This window comes from Phaethon aethereus (genome assembly GCF_964289735.1).
Source record: "Phaethon aethereus genome assembly, chromosome: 1".
NCBI lineage: Eukaryota > Metazoa > Chordata > Aves > Phaethontiformes > Phaethontidae > Phaethon > Phaethon aethereus.
The window spans coordinates 61,437,825-61,462,743 of NC_138575.1; the positions used below are offsets into that span (position 1 = coordinate 61,437,825).

The window sequence follows — 24,919 nt, forward strand, 5'->3', positions numbered from 1 at the left end:
AAGTTAAGAACAAAGGTCTAGAGATATAAATACTTAGAATAGTAAATCAATCTTTGTTTCTTTCCATAGAACTCACATAGATGCATACATTTTTTCTAAAAGCTAGAAGGAACTGTGTTAAATTAAGCGCAGAAGAGTTTTTGCCATCTAGCTCTAAGCTGTTTACGTTCAGGTGTTATTCTTTTGGAACTGGCTGAACTCTAATTCATGAACAATGTGTGAAATGACCTTGCAGTGAAAGAGTAACATCATTAATACAAATTATTATAAGATTGGGTCCATGGATAAATAAAATTTGGGACATTTGGGGGAAACAAGGTAGGGATAGCCCAGGCTTCTGCCTGATAGGATGAGGATATGGTTTTGGTATCATTCTCCCCTTTGAAAACCTGAAGACTCAGATCTCCTCCTGCCTCCGCTGGAGTTGCACCTGAGCAGGGAAAACTCCACCCTGTATAAATAAGGGTTAGAACAGGGACTGAACCAACTCTTGTCACATCAGCTCCCAGGACAGAACCCACCTAGCACACTGCAGACATCTGCAGCTTAGCAAATGGTTATGTGGTTTGTACAAAGTCAAATAGTTTCAACAGAAAAGATGAGAAAACCCTCCCACAAGACAAATCTTGTAGCCCTTTGGTTAGAGATCTTGTTCTGGCAATGATTACCATCACTTCAAGACTGCTGAGGCAGGTAACTGTGGTCTAAGCACCAAAATATGGCAGATGCAAAGGAATTTTCTTTGATTTTGCTTTTTTAAAGAAAGATTTCTAAATTTGGTGAAAATCCCCAGCTATCTCAGCTTCACTCTGAGCACAATGATTATTTTTTTTTAAACTCTTGCTTTGGCTACCGAATTGAAAAGCAGTTATTGATCCAATTCTAATTATAACACCACATATGCATGAAAAACACACCAGCTGTGACCAGCACATTCTTTCCCTAACTGTGGTTGCCTATAAACATATCAAATTCATGTTCAGATGTGTGTGTCCATATAAGACATGATATGGATTTGTACACACAGATATACTCAGTGAACTAAAGAAAAAAAAACGAACACCAAACCCTACAAACTTAGCTGAGCAGTTAAAGTTCTCAGAAATGAAAAATTCAAAAGCCAAATTTATAACAAAGATAACAGGTAAGATCTGATATATTATATCGTAGTGAGTCCCAAACTCGAACCAATGAAGAGTTCTCAATCTTCTAATTTGCTCGCTACATGGCAAGTTCATAAATGTTTCCGTTAATAAGTAAGAAATCACAGCTGACGATCACTGTACAGACCATCCAGACAACTGGTGGTCTAAGAAATATTGGGGAATCCCCATTTGATTAAAGATGTTTTGGTGATTGATGCTCTGAAACAGAGAATGCTTGATTAGGTTACAAACATATCCCGAACAGGAATAAAAATAATGTTGTAATGTGCAATTCAATAGCAATAATGTATCCTTACGGGCAGTTTAATGTCAGCATTTCATTACTTGTAACAGTGTAACCTCAACACCACACTAATACAGGATGATTTTTCATTTGTTGGGTCCCGGTGTGTTTCACAGATTGGGATTATGTCTGCAGAGAGAAGTGTAGCAACCCAAAGTGCTTGAAAAAGAAATTCAACATTTATTCAATATTCATGCAAAAGGATTTTTGAACACTGTGGGAAAGTATATTGTTAAGCAGTATCAGCTACTTTTATGCCCACAACAAAAGAAAAACTGCAGTGACTCAAGGAGAAAATGAGTCCTATAAGAGGTGGAAAATAGATGTGACCAGGGTATTGGTGCTGAAAACACAAGCTGGCAGATGGAAGTTGCAATTATCTTGGGGATGCTCACTGTCCTGATGTCTAATGGTGACTCACTAATACCTGTTTGGAAAACTCTTTGCAATGGGAAACCAACAAAAGCAGTTTCAGATTACAATATAAATACAGATTATATTGTGCCTATCTCTGATAGTATCTGAATTTATGCTGTCAGATGCTTATAATAGCATAAAGGACATCAAAGCTCAGGTGGCAGAAAACCTTGAAGTTGTTCAATGCAGAGCCTTCATAAATGCATTCGTTATTAATCTTCTACTAACATATTTGGACAAATGTGCATTTATAAAAAACACCCCTCACGCAAAATCTGGTCCTAAGTGACTGTGACTTATGACACAGTAGTCCCTTTTCAATCATTTCTGCTTTTAACTGATTTTAATCTGAACTGTTTGTATCCCAGGATTCAAGACAAAGCCCCTTTTGAAACTGTGTAGAAAAGCAACATGCTTTTTCATTTAAAAAGTAAAAGTCTGTTTTTCCACCGTGACTGAATTCTAAGAGAATGGAAGAGAATCTGTCTAGGGCATAGAAACATGCTCATTTTGCGAAGACTAGTTTAAAATGCTATGTCCTTTAAAAGCAGAGCTGGCAAAGTGGTTCACTGGAGAGCTTTTCATCCACTTCAGAGCAAAGTCATGTCTCTCAGCACAAGTAGTCACAGTGGTTTGGGTAACCAGGCTCACTTTGCACTGAAGTGCATTAGGGAATGCTCCTGTAATCGACTCCTCCAGCTGACCTGTGACTGATAATTCCAGCTACTGTCTGACAACAACCAGAAGGAAATAGTAATGTTTTCAGCTCCCCTGGCTAGATCTTGCAGACAGACATCTGTCTGAGCATTATTTCCAAATGTCAGTAGCCCCAACTCTTTTTTTAATAGAGCCCTGGACATGTGAAAACTGGTTATGTTTTCATTTAAACTGTGCATTACAAGCCAGGATATAGATTTTTTTGACTGTGGCATGCAATTATTACAATAAAATGAAAGTACCAAAGCTGGGTGCACTGTGCAAAGTCATGTCCCGAATCACTCGCGTGCCAAAACAGGACCACATCAGGAGGAACTGCTGAGCTACTTTCTTCAAAGAACCTTGTCTCTTGGCAGCTACCTGCAAAAAAGCCAGATATATCTGACGTGGAGAAACTTTTATTTCTACCAACCGATACAGCTGAAGGATGCACATATATGTCTTTTTTTATACTAAAAAACTACTTACCATTATCTTCACATTAAAATATATACCAAAATTTAAAAAAACCCCACCGCTTACACAGAAAGCCACCTTGTAACTATATACAACCTTCAGAAAGAGGAAATAATGAAGTATTATTCAACACCAACACTGAATTTCCTTTATAAATGATGAAAAGACTGCCAAAAAATTTCTCTGATCTTCATCTTAACCTAATTACTTCCATGCTCATGCTTGCTTCCTAGTCAAGAAAGCAATTTATGATCAGGAATGCTTGATCTACACTGAAAATTTATATTAATATTTAAATTAAAGTTTACTCTTGAATATAATTCTTTTTGTTCCATTGTGGTTTTATTTTTGTGAATTCACATAGTCATTTCACTGTCAAAAATACTTTCTAGAAAGCACACCTTAGGGATCAACTCTTCAAAAATTTATTTACTATAGCCATATGTGAGTTAAAGAATTAGGTTCATCCAATTAGCTAATAAAATTCATGTCAAGTTCGTAAAGGAAATTAACAGTTATGGTCTGAATTTCAAATTGCATTCCACTGACTAAATGAGAAGTTCCCCAAAACTACCAAAATAATTGCAGTAATCTGGAGAGTATCTGTTGTTTTCTGCATGGATCTTTTGCAGCAGAAGAGGCAGCATTTTTTTTTTTTTTCCTACTTAGCTCTAACAACTGGAATGAAGAGTTGAAATTCTAATAGAACATCATACTACAAAGTACAGTTAGAGACAGAAGTTAAAATAGTCATATAGTTTCATATTCTATGTAAAATGATGGTGATGCCTGATCACTCTTGAAAATATTTTTTAAAGATTTGTTAGTAGGTTTATGCACACACTTGAAATAAAATACAAGTCCTTGGTATCCTGAATCAGCTCAAAAGGCAACATAAATGTGTCCTTGACTGAATGGTAATGTATACTTTCATCCTTACGTTTGAATGTATATAAGTGAATTAGCTAACCTAAATATTTTTTCATCAAATCTTAAAAGGCCAGACTAGATTATACATTTTATTTGCATTATGTAGTTAAGATGACTCTGAACTCATCTATCCATACCCCTGAAATACTGATTTGATTGGAAACCTCAACCCTGTTCCATTCTTGAGTATCATCTTTTGGGACAGAATAGAGAACAGCAGAAAAAAGCAGAATCCTGAATGTGAGCAGTTCTCATACTGAGCATGAAAACTGGTGAGATTTTGCCCATTGTTGCTTTACTTCTGCTTATTACCAATGCCTGTCTTTTTTTTTCCCTTCCTTTCTATTTTTGCTAAAAATCTATGACCTAAATAGAGCTCATAATGCACATCAGTGACTCAGATGCTTACTCCTTCTTACCAACCTTTACAACACATCTGTCCACCATGGAATCCAGCCACTCGATGTACAGCTCAATGGGGGACTGCTCCTCCAGAAGGTGATCAAACTCCTGGTACACTGGCAGACAAAGAAAAAATAGCCTACTTCAGTACTTGGATTCCATTTCAAACAAAAGAGAAACAAATCACAAAAAGCTGACAATAACATCACAAGTTTGGTGTGGTTTTTTTATAATAGATTGCTTAGCTATAACAAATATATCTTTCTTGGTGCTGACCCAATAAGCTTGCTTGGTCTCTTATCTTGTTTCTACTGAAAGTGATGGAGTCATTGGAAGTGGTATTTTAATGTAAGCAAATCAGGACCTGTTGTTTAAAATTAAACTTTTGATTTAAGCTTCAGCTGGCTGGTATGCCCGGAAGTGAAACGTTTATGGTGTTCTCTATGAAGAGTGCGAAGCTAGGCCTTGACCCTGGTGATGAAAAAAGGTCATGCATGAAATTGATTTAGAAGTGCGTAAAGAATCTTCCAAGCACCAAATGGATGAGTATTGTTGATAGGGCTCTCATCTGTATAATGCTTTAGTTGCAAAAAAGTTTAACTGCAAAAGCAGTTTAACTGCTGCAAATCTTCTATTGGCAATGCCAGACACATACACAAAGAATTTCCATAAAATTCTGCTTCTTCAAAACAAATTGCTACCAATGCACAAATGCTATACTTAATTTATGAAGACGAGTTTCAAAAAGCAACCTGTATACTTTTTAACCTCTCCCAGGTACACATATTCATATTTTAATACAGAAAGTAAAACCAATCAAGTCATTCGACTGCAGCTCTTAAAACTGCAAGATTCTAGTTTATTTATGAGAATCAATGGTTGGAAGACAAAGAATTATGTGCTTTGACACCTTAAGAAACTATTCTTCAACTCAGCTAAAATAAAAGGCCCGTTAAGTCAAGAAGAAAGATATTTTCTACCTGCTGTGTTACAGGATGATCTCAACATGCTATGCATTTCCATTTATGCTTAATTACAATTAACAGGAGGAAGGAATTTCCCACCATAGGAAAGATAGTGACGGAGGTGGAGGCAAAGCTTAGAGAAGATAGCTAGAGAAGTGAGCCAGAGAGGCTATCCGAGAATAATGTAAAGAACAAGCTCCCTGATCTCTAAGTTGGACCAGCAAGATAAGCAGGAATGCATTTGCTTCACATCTGACTTGAACTTTGTTTAACTTAGACTTGCAAAGGCTGAATAGTCAGAAACACTAGTTGGGGAAGAAGGGAAATAATGATGTTTGGCCTACCCTTATCTTGCTTCATTGAATGGGCAACTTTATTTAGAACAGGACCATAGAGAAATCTAAATCTTGTCTCCTTACCTGAGTATTTGGCTGGACAAAAACTGTCTGATACAGCAGATGAAGTAATTCATATGCTGTACAAAGAGGGGAGCAAGAGTGGAAAAAAAAATCAGTTGCCTGCTTTGCTGCTGGAGCAATGCAACTGTGTAAAACAACCTATTTGAGAAAAGGAACTGTTTAGCCTTTAGTGACTGTTAAAAATAGCTCAACAGGATCTTAGAAAGAGGGAATAAAGAAGAAACTATGTCCGAGACAGCTACTATAGCAGAGCAGGAAAGAGCTTCTCTTATACCTAGTGATTTTTCTCTGTTTTTCTCTAAGCTTGCTTATAGGCTTATAAGCTTTTTTCCCCCCCAGTTACAGTAGCTGGAAATTGTACTTTGCTGGTTACTAATACCAAGAATGTGAAAGCAGGTCTTAATTCCGTATCATATGAATCATACAAAGTGCGACCTTTGAAAAGATCTTTGGCCAAGTAGAATAAACATCAAAGATGGGGGGGGGGGGAACCTAAGTTCAAGAATAATCTCTAGACATATCTGCACATCTCAGTGGAATCCCATCTCATGATGAACATTCATATAAGGTTACCATTTCTGGGTAATTGCTTATTGGACTATATGGGCCTAAAACATGGAAAAACATGTTTTCAAATCCATTAGCATTCAGGAAAATTACACTTGATTTGATTACACTTAAGCTTGTATTTAAATAGTCAGCACATAAATTAAAAGCTTTCCTAAACAGTAAGAACTTTCTGAATGCGGGCCAAAACTGTTGCTGCTATAAGGGGTTATAACTTTGAGAACTCTTTCTTTTTTGGACAGTGTGAGGTTGTTGGATAGATATTGAAAATGTAACAGATGGCAGAAGGACACACCCATCTTCTGGACTCCAGCCTCACTACCTGCTACCTCCCCTGCTGACATGTCAACTTTCTATCTCCTCAAAAGGGAAGAGGGCCATGTCAGGAAATGAATCAAGGGCTAAGAAGGAGAGGAAAGAGTACCAAGCACCTCTTGCTAGAAAACAGAGCTAACAGAGAATGCAAGGCCTGGCTGTAAACTGGGGAGTAACACAGTAGGACGAGTGCAAAAGTCAACCTTGCAGGGTCCAGTGTGCATGTGATGGTGTCACCCCTCCTCTTCCCAGCCACTCACTGAAAGAGTTACCCCACTAGCAAATCTACCCTCACAGGGCTCCCAAAAGTGGTTGCCCGGGTTGCTCCCCATTAAGGCTGGTTCTGGATAAAAGATTATGGTCATCCTAAGGAGAGAAATGGCGATACAATGGGTGGGTTCACAGGGAACTGAGGTTATGAACGATGCTGAAGACAAAGCTGGTCACCTCTGGTGCCTCAGAGGGAGAAACTCAGTGAGCTTAGGGTTACACTTAAGCTTACAACCATGCACACTTGCTGGACAATGCAAGTTAAATGTTATATTTGCAAAGGAATTTTGACTCTAAAACCAATTTGCCAACATCTTCAAAGTCACTTTTCAGTTCATGCCCTTCACTATACTAGGCAGAATCTAAATTAGCCAATGTGCTTCCTTGATACGGGACTTCTACTTATAAAAGTTCAGGGTAAAAGCTTTCACCATCAAATGATCTTGTTTATGAAAACACTGTGTAAAATCAATATTTTTATAAATAAAAGTTTACAAGGGACTCAAATACACAGTCACTTTAGTGTCAAAGCCATTCAAAAGACAACTCCCCTGGAATTCTACAGCAGAAGAGACTGGAGTTTATCAGATTCAGTGGTTAACGCATAGAATTAACTTGCTCAAGTTCATGGAAAAAAGTCCTCCTGAATTTGGGTGCAAGTTTTGTGCCATTGGCTGTTCTGGATACTAGAAAGAAATTTGTTCATGGAAGAGTGCCCAGATCTATGCTTCAAAACATAAGACTTTGACAGGGCTTTGCCTTACGTTTTGATAAATGTCTCTATTTATCTTAAGCCTCCAAGCAAACCAATGGCTGCAAAAACAATGTTACTTTCACTGTGCTGTTTCCAGCAGGAAACCAAGTTAACCTGGCTTTATTTGAGTGTTCTGCTCTTACATTGCATGATGAGCTTTCTGTGTTCCTCCCGTGAGTCCTCCATAGTATAGAGGGTTTGTTTGGTAATGCTATTCAGATCCACATTCCTCCAGTCCTCCAGCATTTGAAATGTGATGTCTGCACTGTGGATCACTGTTCTTGATGCCTGTAATCCAATCCAATCTATTCATTAGTTCATGGTTTATTAGGTTAAAAAATAGGCTTTATCCCCTTTTACGCTTCCTTAGCTAGGCCCACTAAGTTGACTCTCCTCATGGACCCCCACCCACCAGCTTGATGTCTTACAGACATTACAGGGCCCTCTAACCACAGAGAACTCCCAAGTTATTTTGCCTACTTTAATCAACTGCAAGTGGTTTGCTTGCATCCACCACAAACACCGATGAGCAACCCTAATCTGGTGGGGCTGTTGCTAGATTCCTCAATCTCTAACAACTCTGTTGGTTTTCTTGACCAGCTCCAGTTCAAAGAAAAAAAAAACCAAACCAACAAGAAAAGTCAAGCCAGAACCAAACAAAACCCAATCAGGTTTGCACCCTCCCCTTTCCCAAACTATGAAGACTCGCATTCTTCCTTCAGCCATGTGAAAAGGTTAAAGCTCATTTGCCTCCACATCAGATCTGCTTCTTGGCTGGTAAAGACAGCGGTCTGCTGTTGATAATGGGGAGGATGGGCTGAGAGGAAGTAAGTGACACAAGGTCATGGTCATATAACATACACCAGATCTCTGTAAGTTAAGCAGAGATGATAACCCACACTAAGGTTATCCGCTTCCACAAGGAAATGATGCATTTGAAGAGTTCTTCATGTAAGTAAACTGTTTGATCCCAGGTCTGATGCAGAAGGTTGTGGTCTCTGTATCTTGATTTCCTCTGAATCCCTATGGACCTCCAAAGTTCAGTGATGATCCACAATGTTTGGGGAAAGGTAGCTCTGGCATCTCTGCCTCCACCACTAAAACAATGGAGGAAGAAATCTACAAAGAAGTCCTTGCAGGAGTGTTATTTTTCCCCAGAGCTTCTTCCTGTGGGTTTCACTACTTATAGGGTTAACCTGGGGTGTTGGATACACCTTCCAAAGGTGCAGCTTTCAGTGCAACAGGGAAAACAGTCTGCTCCAATACATGGGTGAAACATCAATGAATTCAATGCATCCTCCTCCTTTTTATACTACACAGAGTTCGGCCTCATGAATTTTTGATAGGTAATTGTGATCAAAACTAACTGGTGAAAAACAAACACTTCAGAATAGTTTTTATATTCACTTGCTATGGTTGCAAGAATATTTCTATTTAAAACCCCAGTGGTTCAATCATATTCGTTTTTACTAATTTGCATTTGATTTACAACATACAATTAGACTTTGAATTTTTTGTTAGACATACTGAAATTTTTCTTCCTTTGCAATAGGCCTGATACAAATTGCTCTGAAATCAAAGGAATGCCTCTCATTTATTTCATGGAAATGAACCACATCTTCAAATCAAATCATAATTTTGCTTCATAGAAGTTCCCTGCTGAATTTATTGATGAGGGGTTGCCACTTGTCTAGAAAAGCATTTTTTGCTGATTACTTTTTGGTTTTGTAAAGGTGGTCACAATAAATATTGGAGACAAACTGCTAACATGATCTCTTCCTCTTTGGGTAAAGCCTGCCAATTCATAAAATTATTTGAAAAGTCAGTAAAAATGGCATTCAGCAAACTTGGGTAACTGAAATATTTACTTGGCAGAGATGATTTAGTGATGTCTGTCGGCGGAGTATTTGTGAGAATCTTCTAGACACTGCAGGAAAGAAGAGAGACATATTTATGTAATGTGCTAAATAAAGACAATTATTTCTGAAAATACTAAATTAAAACAGGAACCAAAAAAGTATATCCTGTTTCCTATATACAATTGTGGCTACATAAAGATCATTCAAATAGCCCAGTTTTAACTTAGTTTAAACCTTGACCTAAACCCTTAAATCTGGATGCTCAATCAGTTTGAGAGAGGCATATTACATGCAATGATTTATAGATGCTGTGAATAATGAGATGACAAGAGAAATGTAAAGGACAATGGAAGAGCCTCACTTGTTCAGCACAGCAAATTTTCTTCTGATACACAAAGGAACTGAAGAGCAGAAAGAACCATTTAATAGAAAGAAAAATGTTGGTGCAAGAACAAGTGGGTGTAAAATAATGATAGCTACATTATGTGTGTAAATTAGAAAAGGTTGCTAAGTCTTAATGCAAACAAGTTTTGGAGGACTCTTCTGACTGGACTAGTAGGAATTAAAATCAGTTTCAGGTAGAATTTGATCAAAGTTTCTGAAAGAGATTACATGATGTACTAACATACTATGGGGTAAAATGGCCCCAGAGGTACTTGCCAGTCCTCTGCTCCTATTTTAGCTTTTTCAAATCAATATGGCCCTTGTATTAAGATACTTCCTATACTTGGATTTTAAAATGTTGTATTGTGCATCTTTTGTCTGCCATCTGTGACTTGGGAACTGCAAACCTGACCAAGGCTTGCAGTTACTCCTGTCAGTACCTCCATTGGCTGTGTACACTATCACAAATTCTCATGAGGAAGAAACAATTGCAGAAGCAACCGAGGCTCATGTAAAAGCTAGGATGCTCTCAAGTTTTTCCTTATACTAAAATCACCAAAGACTTGCTGATCTATCCAAACAGGCATTAGATGTGGCCACAGAGTAGGTTTCCCCTCTGTACTGTACAGAGGCAGTTAAAGGGTGCAGATTAAGAATGACTACAAAGTATATTGTCTGTCTTTTTCTCTCTCCCTCTAAGATCAGACAAGATTTTGCTGTTGCAGATTCTCAAAATTTTTGAACTGACAAAGATATGATAAAGCATATTCTCAGTTCTGACTTTGTGTAACTTTTAAAATAAATTAGTAAGCAATGCAAAAACAACTAAAAATTAGTTGTTCCAACTTACATCCTGACTGTTGTCAGTAAAATATACACCTAATTTTCCATGCTGATCAAAATAGTTAATCCTTCTCCTAAATTAGTTTTTGGGTTTTTTTTGTTTTTCCCTTTAACTTTGTCGTGTGGAATTTAGTGCTCATGAAAGGCAAAGAATTGAGAGCCGTGAAATAAAGCAGGCTTTATCAATAGGTGATGTGCACTGCAGGCATCTACAAAGCACGTCTGAAAAGGACTAGTGCCCTTTCCTGTGGTGACAGGGTAATTTGATCTCCTTCATTTTTAACTCTGGCACTTTTTTGAGTAAGGGCCTCAAGCTGTATTCAAATTGTGCTAGCCTAAAGGTTTGTTTAATAATTTCCTTTGCCTAATATCATTCCTAATGTTTGCTTACTATCAACAAAATTAATTTCTTATCAGAATCCACAAGAAAGGAAAAGCAATTCTTCTCATATTGAGCAGTGTGTCATTTCACTAAAAGAAATTGGTTCTCATGAACAAGTGGAGATTGTAAGTGAATGCAAGATTTATAATGCTGACAGGTTTTAATTCCTAAAAGAACACTGGTCTCACTCCAATTAATTTATAATCAATAAACACTATATACATCCCAGGTTAATAGGACAGACTTTGGGCAATACATACATTCAAATTTGATATTTCGTAGATTTTCTGGTAGATCATGGAGAGCTACTTTCAGCCACTCATCCAGTTGCTTTGCAAACTTTCGGATCACCTGCGTCAAACTGAAAAGAGAAATCACTGTATCAGAGCAGGTTTACTCTGTGCTTTATTCTATAAAATCTGTGAACTTATGAAGACTATGGGTCAGTTATTTACAACTCCCTATTATGCAGAGTTGCTAACATATTTTGGTTTGTAGGCATGAAGATAAACTTCTGAAAATATTTGCAGGAAAAGGAAAACATATCACCATGTTCAAAACCTCACAGAGAGTGGAAGTCTCTGTGCTGCACTGCATTCATACTTATAAACAGTATTCTTAGCTTGAAATAAAATCATTCCCACTCTATACAAACATTAAAAACATAAAATCACCACTTTTTAAAGAAGACAATAGATCAAGCTTTGGATTTCAGCTCAGCTGTGCCCACATCTATAGAGATGTAGACAGGGATGTGCAAGTGAAGCAACAACCAACTTTGCTGCAGGCTGGAGACAGTGAGTGGGTGGTGATGGTGGGGAGGAATTTCCAGGCCAAGCCCACACAGGTGGGGGAAGAAGGGGTGGAGCAGTACCTGCCTGCTTAGCTCTGCACAAGGCAGGAACTTTCCCAGACAAATGAGATTTCTCTCCTCTCCCTTACTACCCTTTCCTGGTGGCTCCATCATTGCCTGCTAAACTTGGTAGGCAGCTCATTCTGCTCTTCTTGGAATTGCTCAACATAAAATGACAGTTTTCAGGAAAAGTTGCAGGGTGTTGTGCAGGGGAGCCTAACATTTGGTTCTGTCAGACTGAGCTGCACTGCCTGTAGTAGTACTTGAGATGCACAAATGAGAGAGAGAGGAAAGATGTGAGGAACTTTCCCTTTCAGCCAGGCAGCTTTTTCTGTTTGTACTCATAACACTCTGCATTGAGAACAGAGCTGGTAACATAAACATGGCCTAGGCCTGCTCTGCTCCACGCAGACATACAGGGGATGCATTGCAACTGCTGCACCCACTAAAAAGTGGCTTTTCTGGACAGCCAACATTTGTTTCCAGCAGTCCCTTAGAGGATTCTGGCTGAGTCAGCAAGATTTCCTTCAGGAGCTTCCATTGCAGTGAGACCCTTCTTCACCCCCTCCAGTGCAGGCTATGGCTTAATAGCCACAATCTGGCCCTTTATATGCATTACAAAAGTCTATATTCACACTCAAGTCTCTCCTTATTTGCTATGAAAGAACTAAGCAGCTTGAGAAAAGGACTGCTGTTCTGTTTAATCCTTCCAATGAAATAGATTTTGGGGGGGGTGAGGGGCAAAGCCTGTAAAAATGTACATGTCTTATCAAGGAAAGCACATGCCTACAACAGGTTTCTTGTGGAAATAATACTTCACCTGTATTTTAGCAGTCATACAGTGTGCATAGGAGAGCAGAACAACAGCTTGAAAACATTTGCCATAATTAGAACAGCTTTAAAATCTTGAGGGCCAAATATACAACACCAATAATAAATTCTTAGAGCAATATTCTTACAAATTACTCAACCTCAGGAAAGCATCAAATAATACTAAAGATATACACATATATATAGAAAAAGAGAGTTTCCTGATGCTCATATTAGGAAAATCAAAGGGGGAAACAGGTTGACTGCACTCAGTGATTACACTTTTTGCTATGAACTGCTGATCTCTGTCCTGCTTTACCTATATAAACAATACTTCTCAGACTCAGATGAGCTCCAGGTAGGAAGTGAACAGCTAAGATCTACCACATGGAATGAAGTGAATTTAGCTTGTAAACAAAGGATGCAAATACTTGTTAATATTAATACAGTGATCCTAAAATAAGCATGCACCTGTTCTTCATAGGGTAGTATTTAAATTAAACCAGCTTGTCCAAGACTTCACAAGTATGATCTTCACGTTTTATTCTCCTGGCAAACATAATAACAACTGGATTCCAAGAGTGTAAACAGAGACAAATGCTTAGGTTGCAGTGTCTGAATATGCATGTGAATATTTACAAACAGAGCAGCCAGGCCAGCTCCTTTTGTCACTATAATTCAGAATACCCTAATGCTGTTATCCCAGACTACCAGAAAAGTGTCTGAAAGTTTTAGAAGACAGTGTGGCACTCTGCAGCCTGCAGATTTCTGACGTCACCTGAAAGTTGGGACATGACTATCAGCTTTATGTTAATAAGCTAGGAAGGTGATATCCTTTATCACACAAAAAATAACAAGTTTTTCACGATACAAGTCTTTTTAAAATCTGACCATTTCTTCGGGAACATGTCAGCTCTTCTGCTCCTTTGAATTGACACTGTGATTTAAACTCAGGAAACAGGTGGCAGCAAGCAGCTCTCTGAGAACTGGTGCCATTCTCGAAGAAAACAGGTATAACAAAGACAGCTGAACTAAAAGTGGTCAGTGCTGCTAGCTATACTGACCTGTCAGGTAATGCTTGTAGTACCGTTGGCATCAAAACTCCAGAAATTGCTTTGTACAGAATTGAATCACAAACTCCCACTATATTCACTACAGTTGAAGAACCCAATACAGGCAGCATATGAGGAGGCATCCCTTGCCAAAAGTGCAGAAGAAAACTTTGAACCTGCAATCACAAGAAGAAGGAGGAATGTTTAAGTGAAAATAATCAAAGGCCAAAAATACCATTTTCTTTAAATGACTTGGCTTATATAGCACTTGGTTCAGCCCAGAGCTGGACTGATGGTGTACAACACAGGCAAGGCATATTCCTTAACTAGACAGGCTTATACTGTAATGCAGTGCACAACAGGATAATCAACCAAAGGGTGAGGAAACACTCTGAGTTTGTGACAGGGTGTCTTTGTGTTACTACATTAGAGACCCATGGGAACCACCAGATTTTTACCTTCCATCAATGGCTGGTGAGTGTAACTCTTTGGCTTCCACATGTCAAGCCTTTTTTTCCTCTCTGTGCTCTCTGTCTTTACAAAGGAATGCAATCTAGGGCTGGTGCAGGGAGGGAGAGGAGGATAGCACATGGCTTACAGGGGTCAATATACCATTTTCTGTCTTCATTTTGGAAAGAAACACTACACTTTTGGATTTCTTCTTTCCTCCACTATGAAGGAAAGAGAAGAAAGAATGGAGAAAGACAAAAAAGAAAATGGGGAGGAGTTTTCAGACACAGCAAAATATACCTCTGAAAATTTTCATTTAGGAAATAAAGGTGTCAGTTCTACAGGGGTCAGAACACCAGCATTTGTAACTGATAACCCTTTGCACACAATCTGTACTGAAATAAGTAATCACACCAGGTGCAGTAAAGAATATTTGCCATTTATATATTGTTGCTGCTCAGCCCCTTCCCTACCTGACAAACAGATTCGCTAACAAAATATAACATCCAGCTCTTAAGAAAGTGTTCTGAGTCTCATCCAGCAAAACGTCCTGAATATGTGGCACATACTTCTCTCACATGGAAACGTCTAGACTGGGTACAATGACTTAAAAAAGCCTCAGCTTTAAACAAGAAGAGTGTGAGAATTAAACAGTGAGAGGAAGAAAAGCAGGGAATATCTTGCCATTGTTCAGAAGCAGTCAAAAGACCCATTTCCTTTGATTTTTTTCCAGGACCTAGATGTCATATTTGAATCAGGCCCTCAGCATCTCTGTGGTCAGGTTTGTTTTCCTGGACTAGAGGCCATCTCCACATGCAATATAAAACTGCTTGCATTCCAGTAATGTTTTATTTTTCAGCTCTAATTATAAAACTGTCTGCATGCATTGCCAGAAAACCCTCAGATTCAGTCAGATATGCAACAGGTACAAACCTTATCTGTCTGTAATGGATGTATCAACTGCTGAGCAGTGTGTGCGTTCCTAGCTGCACTGCAGTACAACTGAGCAGTTGGGGACTTCAGCTACAGCTTTCTGGTATGTCTGGGAGGCTGTAGGCCCCCCACTGCCCTGCGCCATTGTTAATAGACCAGCAGAGCCCACCATTTTGTCTGTGGCACCTGCCCTGGGTTTGTGCTGAACATCCAGAGGAACTCCTTCAAACAGAGCTCAGTCCGAACTCTAAGCTTAGAAAAGTGGTGATGGACACACTTCTTGAGTTGTAAGAAGTGGATTGTCCAACATCTTATAAGGGGATATTGCTACCTTAATCTTTCTGGAGAATGGAGAGAAAAAAAACATTCCATTGCTTTTATTCCTCTAACTTGCACAGTGTTATAAGTGAGATTTAACACTATCAGCCATGTATTATGTACTCAAGTATAGCTATTGTTCACCACAAAATCAGAAGTTTGTAATATCACATTCAAAATAAGAGCTCAGATCCATTAACATCTTATATATCATTAAACTACAACTGTACTTTCCAACCATACCTCATCAAAGTTTGCTCTTATTACAGTGTCTAGTATCCTCTGACAGTGAGTTCTATACATCATAATAAAGGTAGAAACCTGAAAAAGAATGAAAGGGAGACACGCAAAAGACCACTCTATTTTAGGAAATCCACTTTTAAAACTATCAGAATATAGAGCACAAAAAAGTAAGTTTTTTTCTTATCTTACCTATGCACAATTGCAAAAATAATGAAATCTGTTAGAGTCTAGTTAGATTAGTTAGAATAGCTTTAAGATGAGGTTTCTTCTTAAAAGTAAATTCTCCCTTTGAATTCATGGATTTTACTATGTCAATGGGGATTCTTCAAATGTAAGAGGAGCAAAAAGCCTCAGTGAGATCAAAGACGAGAATGTGGCCCTAATTAGGACATAAAGAACTACAAAACCCTATTCTTTTGTCCACTTCACATTGATACTACACATGTGAATAGCATCAGAAAACTAGCAAGCTCAGCCAAGAGCAGCCAGAGGACTTTTGTCATATGTGCAGACAGGATTCTCTTAATTTCTAGTCTAGAAGGATAAGAAATTCACTAAGTCTCTCTCTGCTCAAGAGAACATCAGAACTGCTACTCAGTTTGCCATCAAATGTGTTCACAGATTAAAGAGCTGTAACATATTAAAAACAGTTATCCTCAAACCTCACCTGTTGTTTGTATGTAACTTTAAAAAAAAACATGCACAGGTTTTAGAAATATCATGCAGCTGATAGCATCAGCTGTCTATTTTAAGGGAAGATATTTTTTCCTATTACATGAAGTAATTCAGTCCCCCGTTAATAAAGTCAAAACTTTATTAAACTTAGTCTAATTTAAAGTCTTTATATTTTAGATAAAGCTTTCATCCAGAGCAGGGAAAAAAAAACAAGACAAGATGAGAAAAGATTTCCAAAGTGTTACCTTCTCCTCTGGCAGACTGGCTGGCAGATTTAGATCTTTGACATTTGGAAACTCTGGCAGTAATGTTCCCAGTTTGGATCGTGGTGAATACGCCACTGTCTGTTTGGTTACTTCTTTTTTTCCTGTTTCGTTGACCCAGGCTGCTCCTTTTTTAGAATACATCACATCATAATACTGGGAGTTTTCTTTCACTGCAATTCCATAATAATGGTACCTGATACACAGAGATGTACATTTTATAAAGCTGACTGTTGTAAAATTAAACAAAAATAAAATATATGGGGGTAAGAGAAACTGATAATGCTAATGATTTCTACAGCAAAACAGACTGTGCAATAGTTTATATATTATTAACAAGCATTGATTCAGTAGCAGAACATTGCGGTAATATATTGGGCTTCCAATTTTCATTCCATCTGGTAAAAGTATTTCTCTTCGGAGTTAATAAAGCTGAGACTGTCGCAGGGCAAGAAAATAATGGACTTGCGTTCTTTTTCTTCTTAGGAAAAAAAAAAAGCATCCTAAAGCTACTTGTTGGCAGAGCTTTGCTGTGCAGCTGCTCCTTTAGTTTAGCAATAGTCAGAGGTACAGACCCTCTGGACTGGCCCTTCTGTTGTTTTTTCAGCTCCTTGATTCTCTGACTGTTGAGGGCTGTTTTGATCCCTGAAAAGCATGAGCCTTTATTGCAAATTAGTTGATCAGAAATGTTTCAAAAATTGAAAACACTTCAGTGAAAAGAGAGGAGAGGAAAAAGGCTTGTGCTGGAAAGCAATGAATGGTAGGAAATCTACCGTTCAAAATTAGTTGCTTCATAAGTTAGCATCAGCACTGGGCTTAGATCAGTGAGAGATGCTGCATTGTAACTCTGTGCAGACCACAGTGGGAGTTACACAGTGTGGCTGTGCTACAAAAATGGATCGGTGGCCTTACGGCACAAATTCGTGCTACAGCTTAGTTGGAAGCACTGATTATCCAGTCTAACTCTTGCATCAAAGCAGCAAAGGTAATCTTATTCCTTTCGTAATTTGCTAACTTTTATTTCAGTTTCTCAGCTGTAGACACCTCCAACCCATCAGCTAAATTTTTAATGATTACAAAAGGCATCACAAGATTGTATTGCTCGTATACCTTTGATTTACCCTACTTTCCTACAGGTATTTTCAATGATCTTCCAGTTCTCTCCTTACAGCCTCTCAAAAGCCTATCAGACCATGATGAGACACTGTTTTCTGGATCCCACTATGGTGGCAGGAGAAGTTACCATCTCCAGATGTTTGTTGTTCTCCCCAGCCAGTTACTGATTTCAGAGTGCTGTCAGCAGATCTGTTCACTTGAACTTAAATAGGGTCAGTCTCTTATATTAAGCTTCCTTTTAAATCAATTCAAGAAAAAAAGAATGAAAGCCTGGAAAATGCAGTGAAAAGTCACTGTGCATTATTTAATTTCTGGTATACTTCACTTGGCAGTAAACTACTTAAAATAGTTTTCCAGGTAGCTTCAAAATCATGTAGACAACAATAGAAAAATTAACTCTGAAATTTTTCCAAATAGCTTCCTCCTTCAGTAATTTTACCATCCCAAATGGCAAAAACTCACTGCTGCAGTTTACAAAGATTCTTTTCCAAGCACTTTTCTGCATTTCTAGCAGAAAAAAAACCCCAAATTAATTCAATAAACAGGGCTTGAAAGTTTGATCCATAAAGAATAACATGCAGACTACACAATCGTTTTTGTGGTAAATAGTGGAATGCTTTTTTCTCCCATGGATCCAGTATCTGCAACACTCCCTTAAAGACAGAAGTAAAATTCCCTTTACACCATGTAGTTTCCATCAGTTTAACTAACCTCTTGTGTACATAATTGAAGAGTTTCAAGCGACAGTACAGAAAGAAATCATCTTTTATGTTTAGCTGCCTTCTCATGGCTCACCTGTGGTGGTACTGTTTTTAAGCTCAGTGCAATAGAGAACATGCTTACAGCAATAAACCCAGCTGCAAAAAAGAAAGCCTCACAACTGATGACCAAGAGTATAGCACCATTGTATCTCTGAACTTTGTAATGTTACAAGGCAGCTGTGCTATAAAAAGACTGAAGGCAGAACAGTGTGAAGTCAGATAATCTTAACCACTTCTATGGCTGAATTTCCTTTGCTGTAGCAGGGAAGTGGAATGAAAATTATTCTGGCAGCAATCAGTCAGCACAGCTGGTGATAACAGGACCGAAGTGTTAATGCCTAAATTTCTTTATGTAACACTTACTTGGAATCCAGTCAGATGTTTCAGAAAACAAAACCAGAGCTCAGTTACAGCTGTGCTGGATCTAGCAAGGAGTGTATTTACTGTAAAGAAGTACAGTGTGCATGTAGTATGTGTGTGTTTATACCTCTCCTCTGCACTGGATCAAATGAGAAGGACTCCTCTTCTGTATGCTGTAATCCTTTGGGTGTTAACCACTGACGAAGATGCAGGCATCTTCTTTTGGAGCAGAAGAACTCAATTTCATACATACCGAGGCTGTGAAATTTGAGTGACTATGATCTCCCTCACAGGGGTGTCCAGGGACTCTCAGGGGCTAAGGATTTTGCAAAGCACAGACAGCATGCTTTACAGAAAAGGTGGCATGAGAGGAGTATCTGACCTGTAAGCCCTTCTGATAAGCATGGAGGTTAGGGGGAAAATATACAAGAAATATTACGTTTCATTGATTTTTAACCTCGCTGAGAGTAAAGAGACATAGCTTTTAGAGACACAAGACAACTTCAGTCAGCCCCTCTGAGAGATGCCTGGAGCTGCAGGAGGAGCTCCAGTTTGGAAGTACAGCAGTCCTTATTCTTTTCATTAAACAGGAAGACAAATAAGAAAGTTGTAGCCAATGTCAGAGTGATCTGATGGCTTAAAACAGGTACTCTCATATGAATGCTTCCATAAAGCAACTTGTGCATGCTTTCACTCCGTCTTTATGAACTTCCAAAGAACTTAGATTCGGTTCATCAAGATCCTGATTCTCTGAGTCCGGACCTATCGTGCTTTCCTAATAGGCTGTTCAACTAGTCCAGAATTTGCACCTGGGAGATTTCTGGTAGCTCTGTTATGACTGATGTTATGGTAGCTCTGGATTTACATTTGGGAAGAGATTTCAAATCTTCCATCAGCTGCTTAAATATGAGTGCTCTAGAAAAAGAAAGCTTAGTTATAGAAGTAGGAGAATCTCAAGATGGGGGAAAGGACGTTTGGTCCCATTAAAGAGATAGTCCTTGGCATGGACCACTTGTTAGAAAAGCACAGTAAAGTTAATTTTAATAGCCTTTCTTTTACCATCTTAGTTTATTTTTTTCCTTTAAAGAGTGGGTCATTCTAGCTTTAGTATGTAACTTCAATTCTCATAGCATATTTGTTTCTCAGTATTTAGTAATGTTGTGTTTCTAGGCTTTGTTTTGAAAGAGAAGCTTTACCAGCAAAATTTTGCAAACACACTCTCCCAGGTTTTAATTTCCTCCTCCATAGTTTACCACTTGTGATCTACAAAGATTACCCTTAGACTACCCTGTAGGATTCTGTGAAAGCTAATCAAGAAAAGCATATATATATATATATATTTAATTTTTTTTTAGGGAGCTTATGTTTACAATAAAAAGATCCAAAGCTCCACTGGAAATACTTTGTGGAGTCCACAATCAGAAAAAAAGTCTAAAAACGTCACTGTTTCCTCTTTGTAGTAGAATCACATCTTGTCAACAATTGGAAAAAGTCAAATACTCCAGGAAGTTCATTGTTCTTTCTGAATCACCTTCTCATTCTGGAATTAGGATGAACTGTTTCCATGAAGTACCATCTTTTGGGTAAGGCAATAAACTAATTCCTTGATCACCTAAAGATATGCTGGATTTCACTACTGTCCTGGTTTCAGTCAAGATAGAGTTAGTTTTCTTCATAGAAGCTAGTGTGAGGCTATGTTTTGGATTTGGGATGAGAAAATGTTGATAACATGCTGATGTTTTGAGTTGTTCCTAAGTAGTCAAGGACAGTCCAGCTTCCCATGCTGGCCTGCCAGCGAGAAGGCTGGGGGTGCATAGGAAGCTGGAAGGGGACACAACCAGGACAACTGACCCAGGCTGGCCAAAGAAATATTCCATACCATATGACATCATGCTCGGTATATAAAGCTGAGACGAAGAAGGAGGGAGTGGAGGGATGTTTGGAGTTATGGTGTCTGTCTTCCCAAGAAACCATTACGTGTGATGGAACCCTGCTTCCCTGGAGATGGCTGAACACCTACCTGCCAATGGGGAGTAGTGAATGAATTCCTTGTTTTGCTCTGCTTGCATGCGTGGCTTTTGCTTTACCTATTAAACTGTTTTTATCTCAACCCATGAGTTTCCTCACTTTTACTCTTCCAATTCTGTCCCCCATCCCACCACAGGGGCGTGAGCGAGCAGCTGTGTGGTGCTTAGTTGCTGGCTGGGGTTAAACCACAACAATTACATAGGAAAAATGGCACGTGGACAATTTCAGTTTAGGTCAATGTATGTTCCTACCTAAATTCCAGATAGCATTCTGCCACTTGTCCTCTAAACTGAAGCATGATGTTAACCAGCTGTCATTTCCCAGCCTCCAACAGTAGCACCATTACTCCTGGGTGTGAATGTTCTTTATATTGTGTAAAGCGAGTTGAGGTGAAAAACATTATAGGAATAATATGGAAAATATTGCTGATGAAATCAATAAACAGCCTCCATTAGGCTACCTTTGCAGGATCACTGTTGAATCAGTAAGGCAACATAAAGACTACAATGGAACCTCATTCAAAGTTGTGTTTTAAGTCCCCAACTGGACAAATTATTCCCTGATCTTATACTATTCTATTCAGTAAAGCCAGAGCCAAATGGGGCCCTCTGTGAGACGATAATAATAATATTATACACTGCTTACTTTGATTGGCCTCTGGTTCCAAGTCTTCTTGTCGTTAGCTGTGGAAACTGTTGCCTTATTATCTGCAAATAAGTAGAAGTGATATTAGAAAAAATTGAAAAGCACATTTACTAATACTTAATTTAATACAGACTGTTAAGACAGGAAAGCAGAAAACCTGTACCGCAATATCAGCAAAATACATGGCAGAAAGAATCAGAAATAAAGCTTTTGATTTTTTCCATTACTGAAAGAGGAGAAAGAGACTTTAAAATTCCATATAATTCCATTAACTACCACTAATTTAAATAAAGACTTTCTGAAGTTACTGGAGTAGAATACATTTTCTTAAAAATCTAAGATCAGTTCTGTCTCTAAACTAAGGAGGATTGTACTTGGAATTGGCCCACTATTTACATCAGTTTGCAGGATCAACAAACTTGGGTTTGCTGCAAATAGAGGAAACTCCCTTTTTGAGAGTGTTGGAGGCCACAGTCCTTTAAAGAACTTCACAATCATGCCATTAAACATTCCTTTTTCTGAAAGATGATTCCCTGAAAAGATTTTGGTATTTGACAAGGGCACCAATTCCACCAGGCAAGACTCACTGTTGCATTTGTAAAGATAGCTTGTAATCCATTTATCCTCTATGGAAAACAAGTGCATCTCAGAAACAGCAGCGTATCATCAAGAATCTGGACTCTGGTCTGTCAGCAGAGATTAAAAGAACATTGCTACTGTAAAACAAAACTTCTTTAGTGCCAGATGCATTTAAGGAAATGAATTAATGAATGTAGATAGTGCCTTCAGTAATCAGAGCCTCTGTCAACCAGGCTAGTCGTGAATGAAAAAGCTCTGCTGTAGTTGCTGGAAAGGCAGTGTTCAGCACATCATAGGATTGAACCTGATTCTTAGCATGGTCTGCAATAGGAGGAAAATTCTTCTGGCAGAACAGCCATGCAAGAAAGACTATGGTATGCCTTGAAGAATCACTTGCAAAAGGAATTTCTTCCTTTTCTAATTTATAATCTGTTTTAATTGTGTTTTCATTATATAAATTGCTAAATGTTTCCTCTCTGGGGGAGACACCAACTAATGTTAAAGAAAAACAGACATATAAGATGGAATATAACTGCTCAACCAGAAGAAAACATCCATTAAAATTGATTAAATAATATAGACTTTTTTCCTCCACCAGTCACTGTGATATCACATTTTGCCACTGTGATAAATATTTAATCCTGATTGATGACTGAAAGCTCTGGAACATGTATTTGGATCAAAAGGTGCTATATAAATAAAGACATTACAATGTCACATATTTGACCATTTCTTCAGGTTTTTTTTTTTTTTTTAGCAAATGTACAGTCACCTTCTCTTTGTATCATGTAAAAATTGACCTGTGTTGGTTTCCAAGAGCTTTGCACAACGTGGCTGATGTCAAAAACGCAGCACAGGCTCAGAGTGGGTAGGTTGTTCAGCTTTAATTTCTGGAGCAAAACTTCAGCAAACAGTAAAACACTTTTGTGGAGCTGTGAAAGTTCAGCCTAGCTGTTTGATAAATGAGCAGACAGGCAAGCAGCCCTTCTTTCTTTTTTTGTGTGGATTCAATGAAGCCTGCCTAAAGAACACCACATGCTGTTCCAGCTACTGATCTAACATTCCGCAACATCTCAGCCTTCCAAATTCCCTTTAATTACACATTAATCCCACCCCTCTCTCTTTCATTTTCTGTAGACAGGGTTGGGGGCTCCACAAGGCTGTGGGAAAAAAGGCAATGTTGAAGAACTACTTTCTGAGGACGATTTTTTGGGGTTAGGGGATTTTTTTTTTTTTTTTAATTTCAGAAAATACCATTCCTCTCCAAAAAATGATTTCACATCAGTAGACTCAGAAGTAAATCTTAATATTAGAGATACTTTTACCCTATTTTTTCTTTTGGAACAACATGAACCCATATTACTTTCAAAGTCTTTCTATAAGTGACAAAGTGTCACAGTGCACACTGTAAATGCTACTTCATGAACCATATGCCGTGGGAGTTCCTGGGATTTAAATACATCAGCCAATATCTACATACCAGGGCAGAGGTGATCAGGAAAAGAGAAGAATAATGGAGCAGTTGATCAGATGATCCCTTTGTCATTTCTTTCTTTGTTTCTTTTTTAAATTCAGCACATTTTAAACAATGAGATACACCTTTCAGAATATAGCTGAGAAGTATACATCATTTAAAATATTCTTTACCAATAATTTAAAAAAAAAAAAATCTATTAAACCTTTAAAAAAAAAGTCAGGACTTTTTGATTTATTGCTGCCTATGTAAAATATGTATAACAGCATACTCATGCTTGGCTTCTCCTACACATGCGCATGGGTATTTATGTTTGTATTTGGAATAAAAGAAGTAAAGTACTAAATGAACTAGCTGTTCATATAAATGTTTATATTCAGCTACGTTTATGCAAATCCTCATGCAACAATATTGCCACAAGCAGTCAGATTTCCCTTAAAGGAGAGAGGAAGACAGATCAGGCAGGACAGAGTAGAGTTCACTGTGTGCTGAAATCAATGGAATAAGCAGAGGGACCCAATTTGCTGATTTTTAAATCATACTTCAGCCTGAAAACTCACTCTGTAAAATTAATCATAATTGTGTTTCATGTTTATTCACTTTCAAAGACCTACAGAGAAAAGGCATTAATTTTACAGCTGGATGGGGAAGTAAGGGGGTTCCTAATTGTCAGACATGAAAATTCAGGTCTGGATCTGAAAACCAAGTTGGATCATTTTCCTTTCATCACTGCAGTAGAGTTGTGCAAGCATACGAATCAAGACCAGACCATGCAGTTTGAGCTGCTTTCTGAATGGAGCCCAGTCCCTGTTCTCACAGCAATGCTGGCTTCTCAACAGAAGCAGTGGTAAAAAGATCTCATGGGTGGTATCCAAGTGAATTTTGGAGTGAATGGGTCTTTTACCATTGTCCTTCAAGGGAACTGAAATTTCATCTCATACTTCTCCAAAGTGACCACAAATCCAGCTGCCCTATGAGATCTGCTGAGTAAAAGGGTACAAGATTTACATTTTCCAAGCAAAAATGCACCTAAATTATGTGGCAGTTTTGACTGTTAGGCATTATTTTATGCTAATTAGCTTTTTGGTTTTGAGACACATGTAGACCAGGAGTTTCACATGCAAATAACTTCTGTCCCTACTGTATTAACCTCAGAAACCAATGTTCCTTCAATTTCTTTCTCAGTTACTAAATTTCAGTTTTGTTCTCCCTCTCCTTCCTCTGTGCCAT

At 38.3% G+C, this 24,919-nt stretch overlaps 1 protein-coding gene across 1 annotated transcript in view; it reads right to left on the reverse strand.

Annotated features, from left to right (window-relative positions):
- The window catches only part of RFX4 (regulatory factor X4), a gene marked incomplete at both ends in the record, with an annotated part of 96,015 nt that overhangs the window by 26,930 nt on the left and 44,166 nt on the right, over positions 1 to 24,919 (reverse strand). The window contains 9 exons of the mRNA XM_082014331.1: positions 2,826 to 2,939; positions 4,389 to 4,487; positions 7,805 to 7,949; positions 9,530 to 9,588; positions 11,390 to 11,490; positions 13,857 to 14,020; positions 15,789 to 15,866; positions 16,709 to 16,922; positions 21,637 to 21,698. Of these exons, the coding sequence (XP_081870457.1) occupies positions 2,826 to 2,939; positions 4,389 to 4,487; positions 7,805 to 7,949; positions 9,530 to 9,588; positions 11,390 to 11,490; positions 13,857 to 14,020; positions 15,789 to 15,866; positions 16,709 to 16,922; positions 21,637 to 21,698 (1,036 nt within the window). The remainder of the gene's footprint in view (positions 1 to 2,825; positions 2,940 to 4,388; positions 4,488 to 7,804; positions 7,950 to 9,529; positions 9,589 to 11,389; positions 11,491 to 13,856; positions 14,021 to 15,788; positions 15,867 to 16,708; positions 16,923 to 21,636; positions 21,699 to 24,919) is intronic.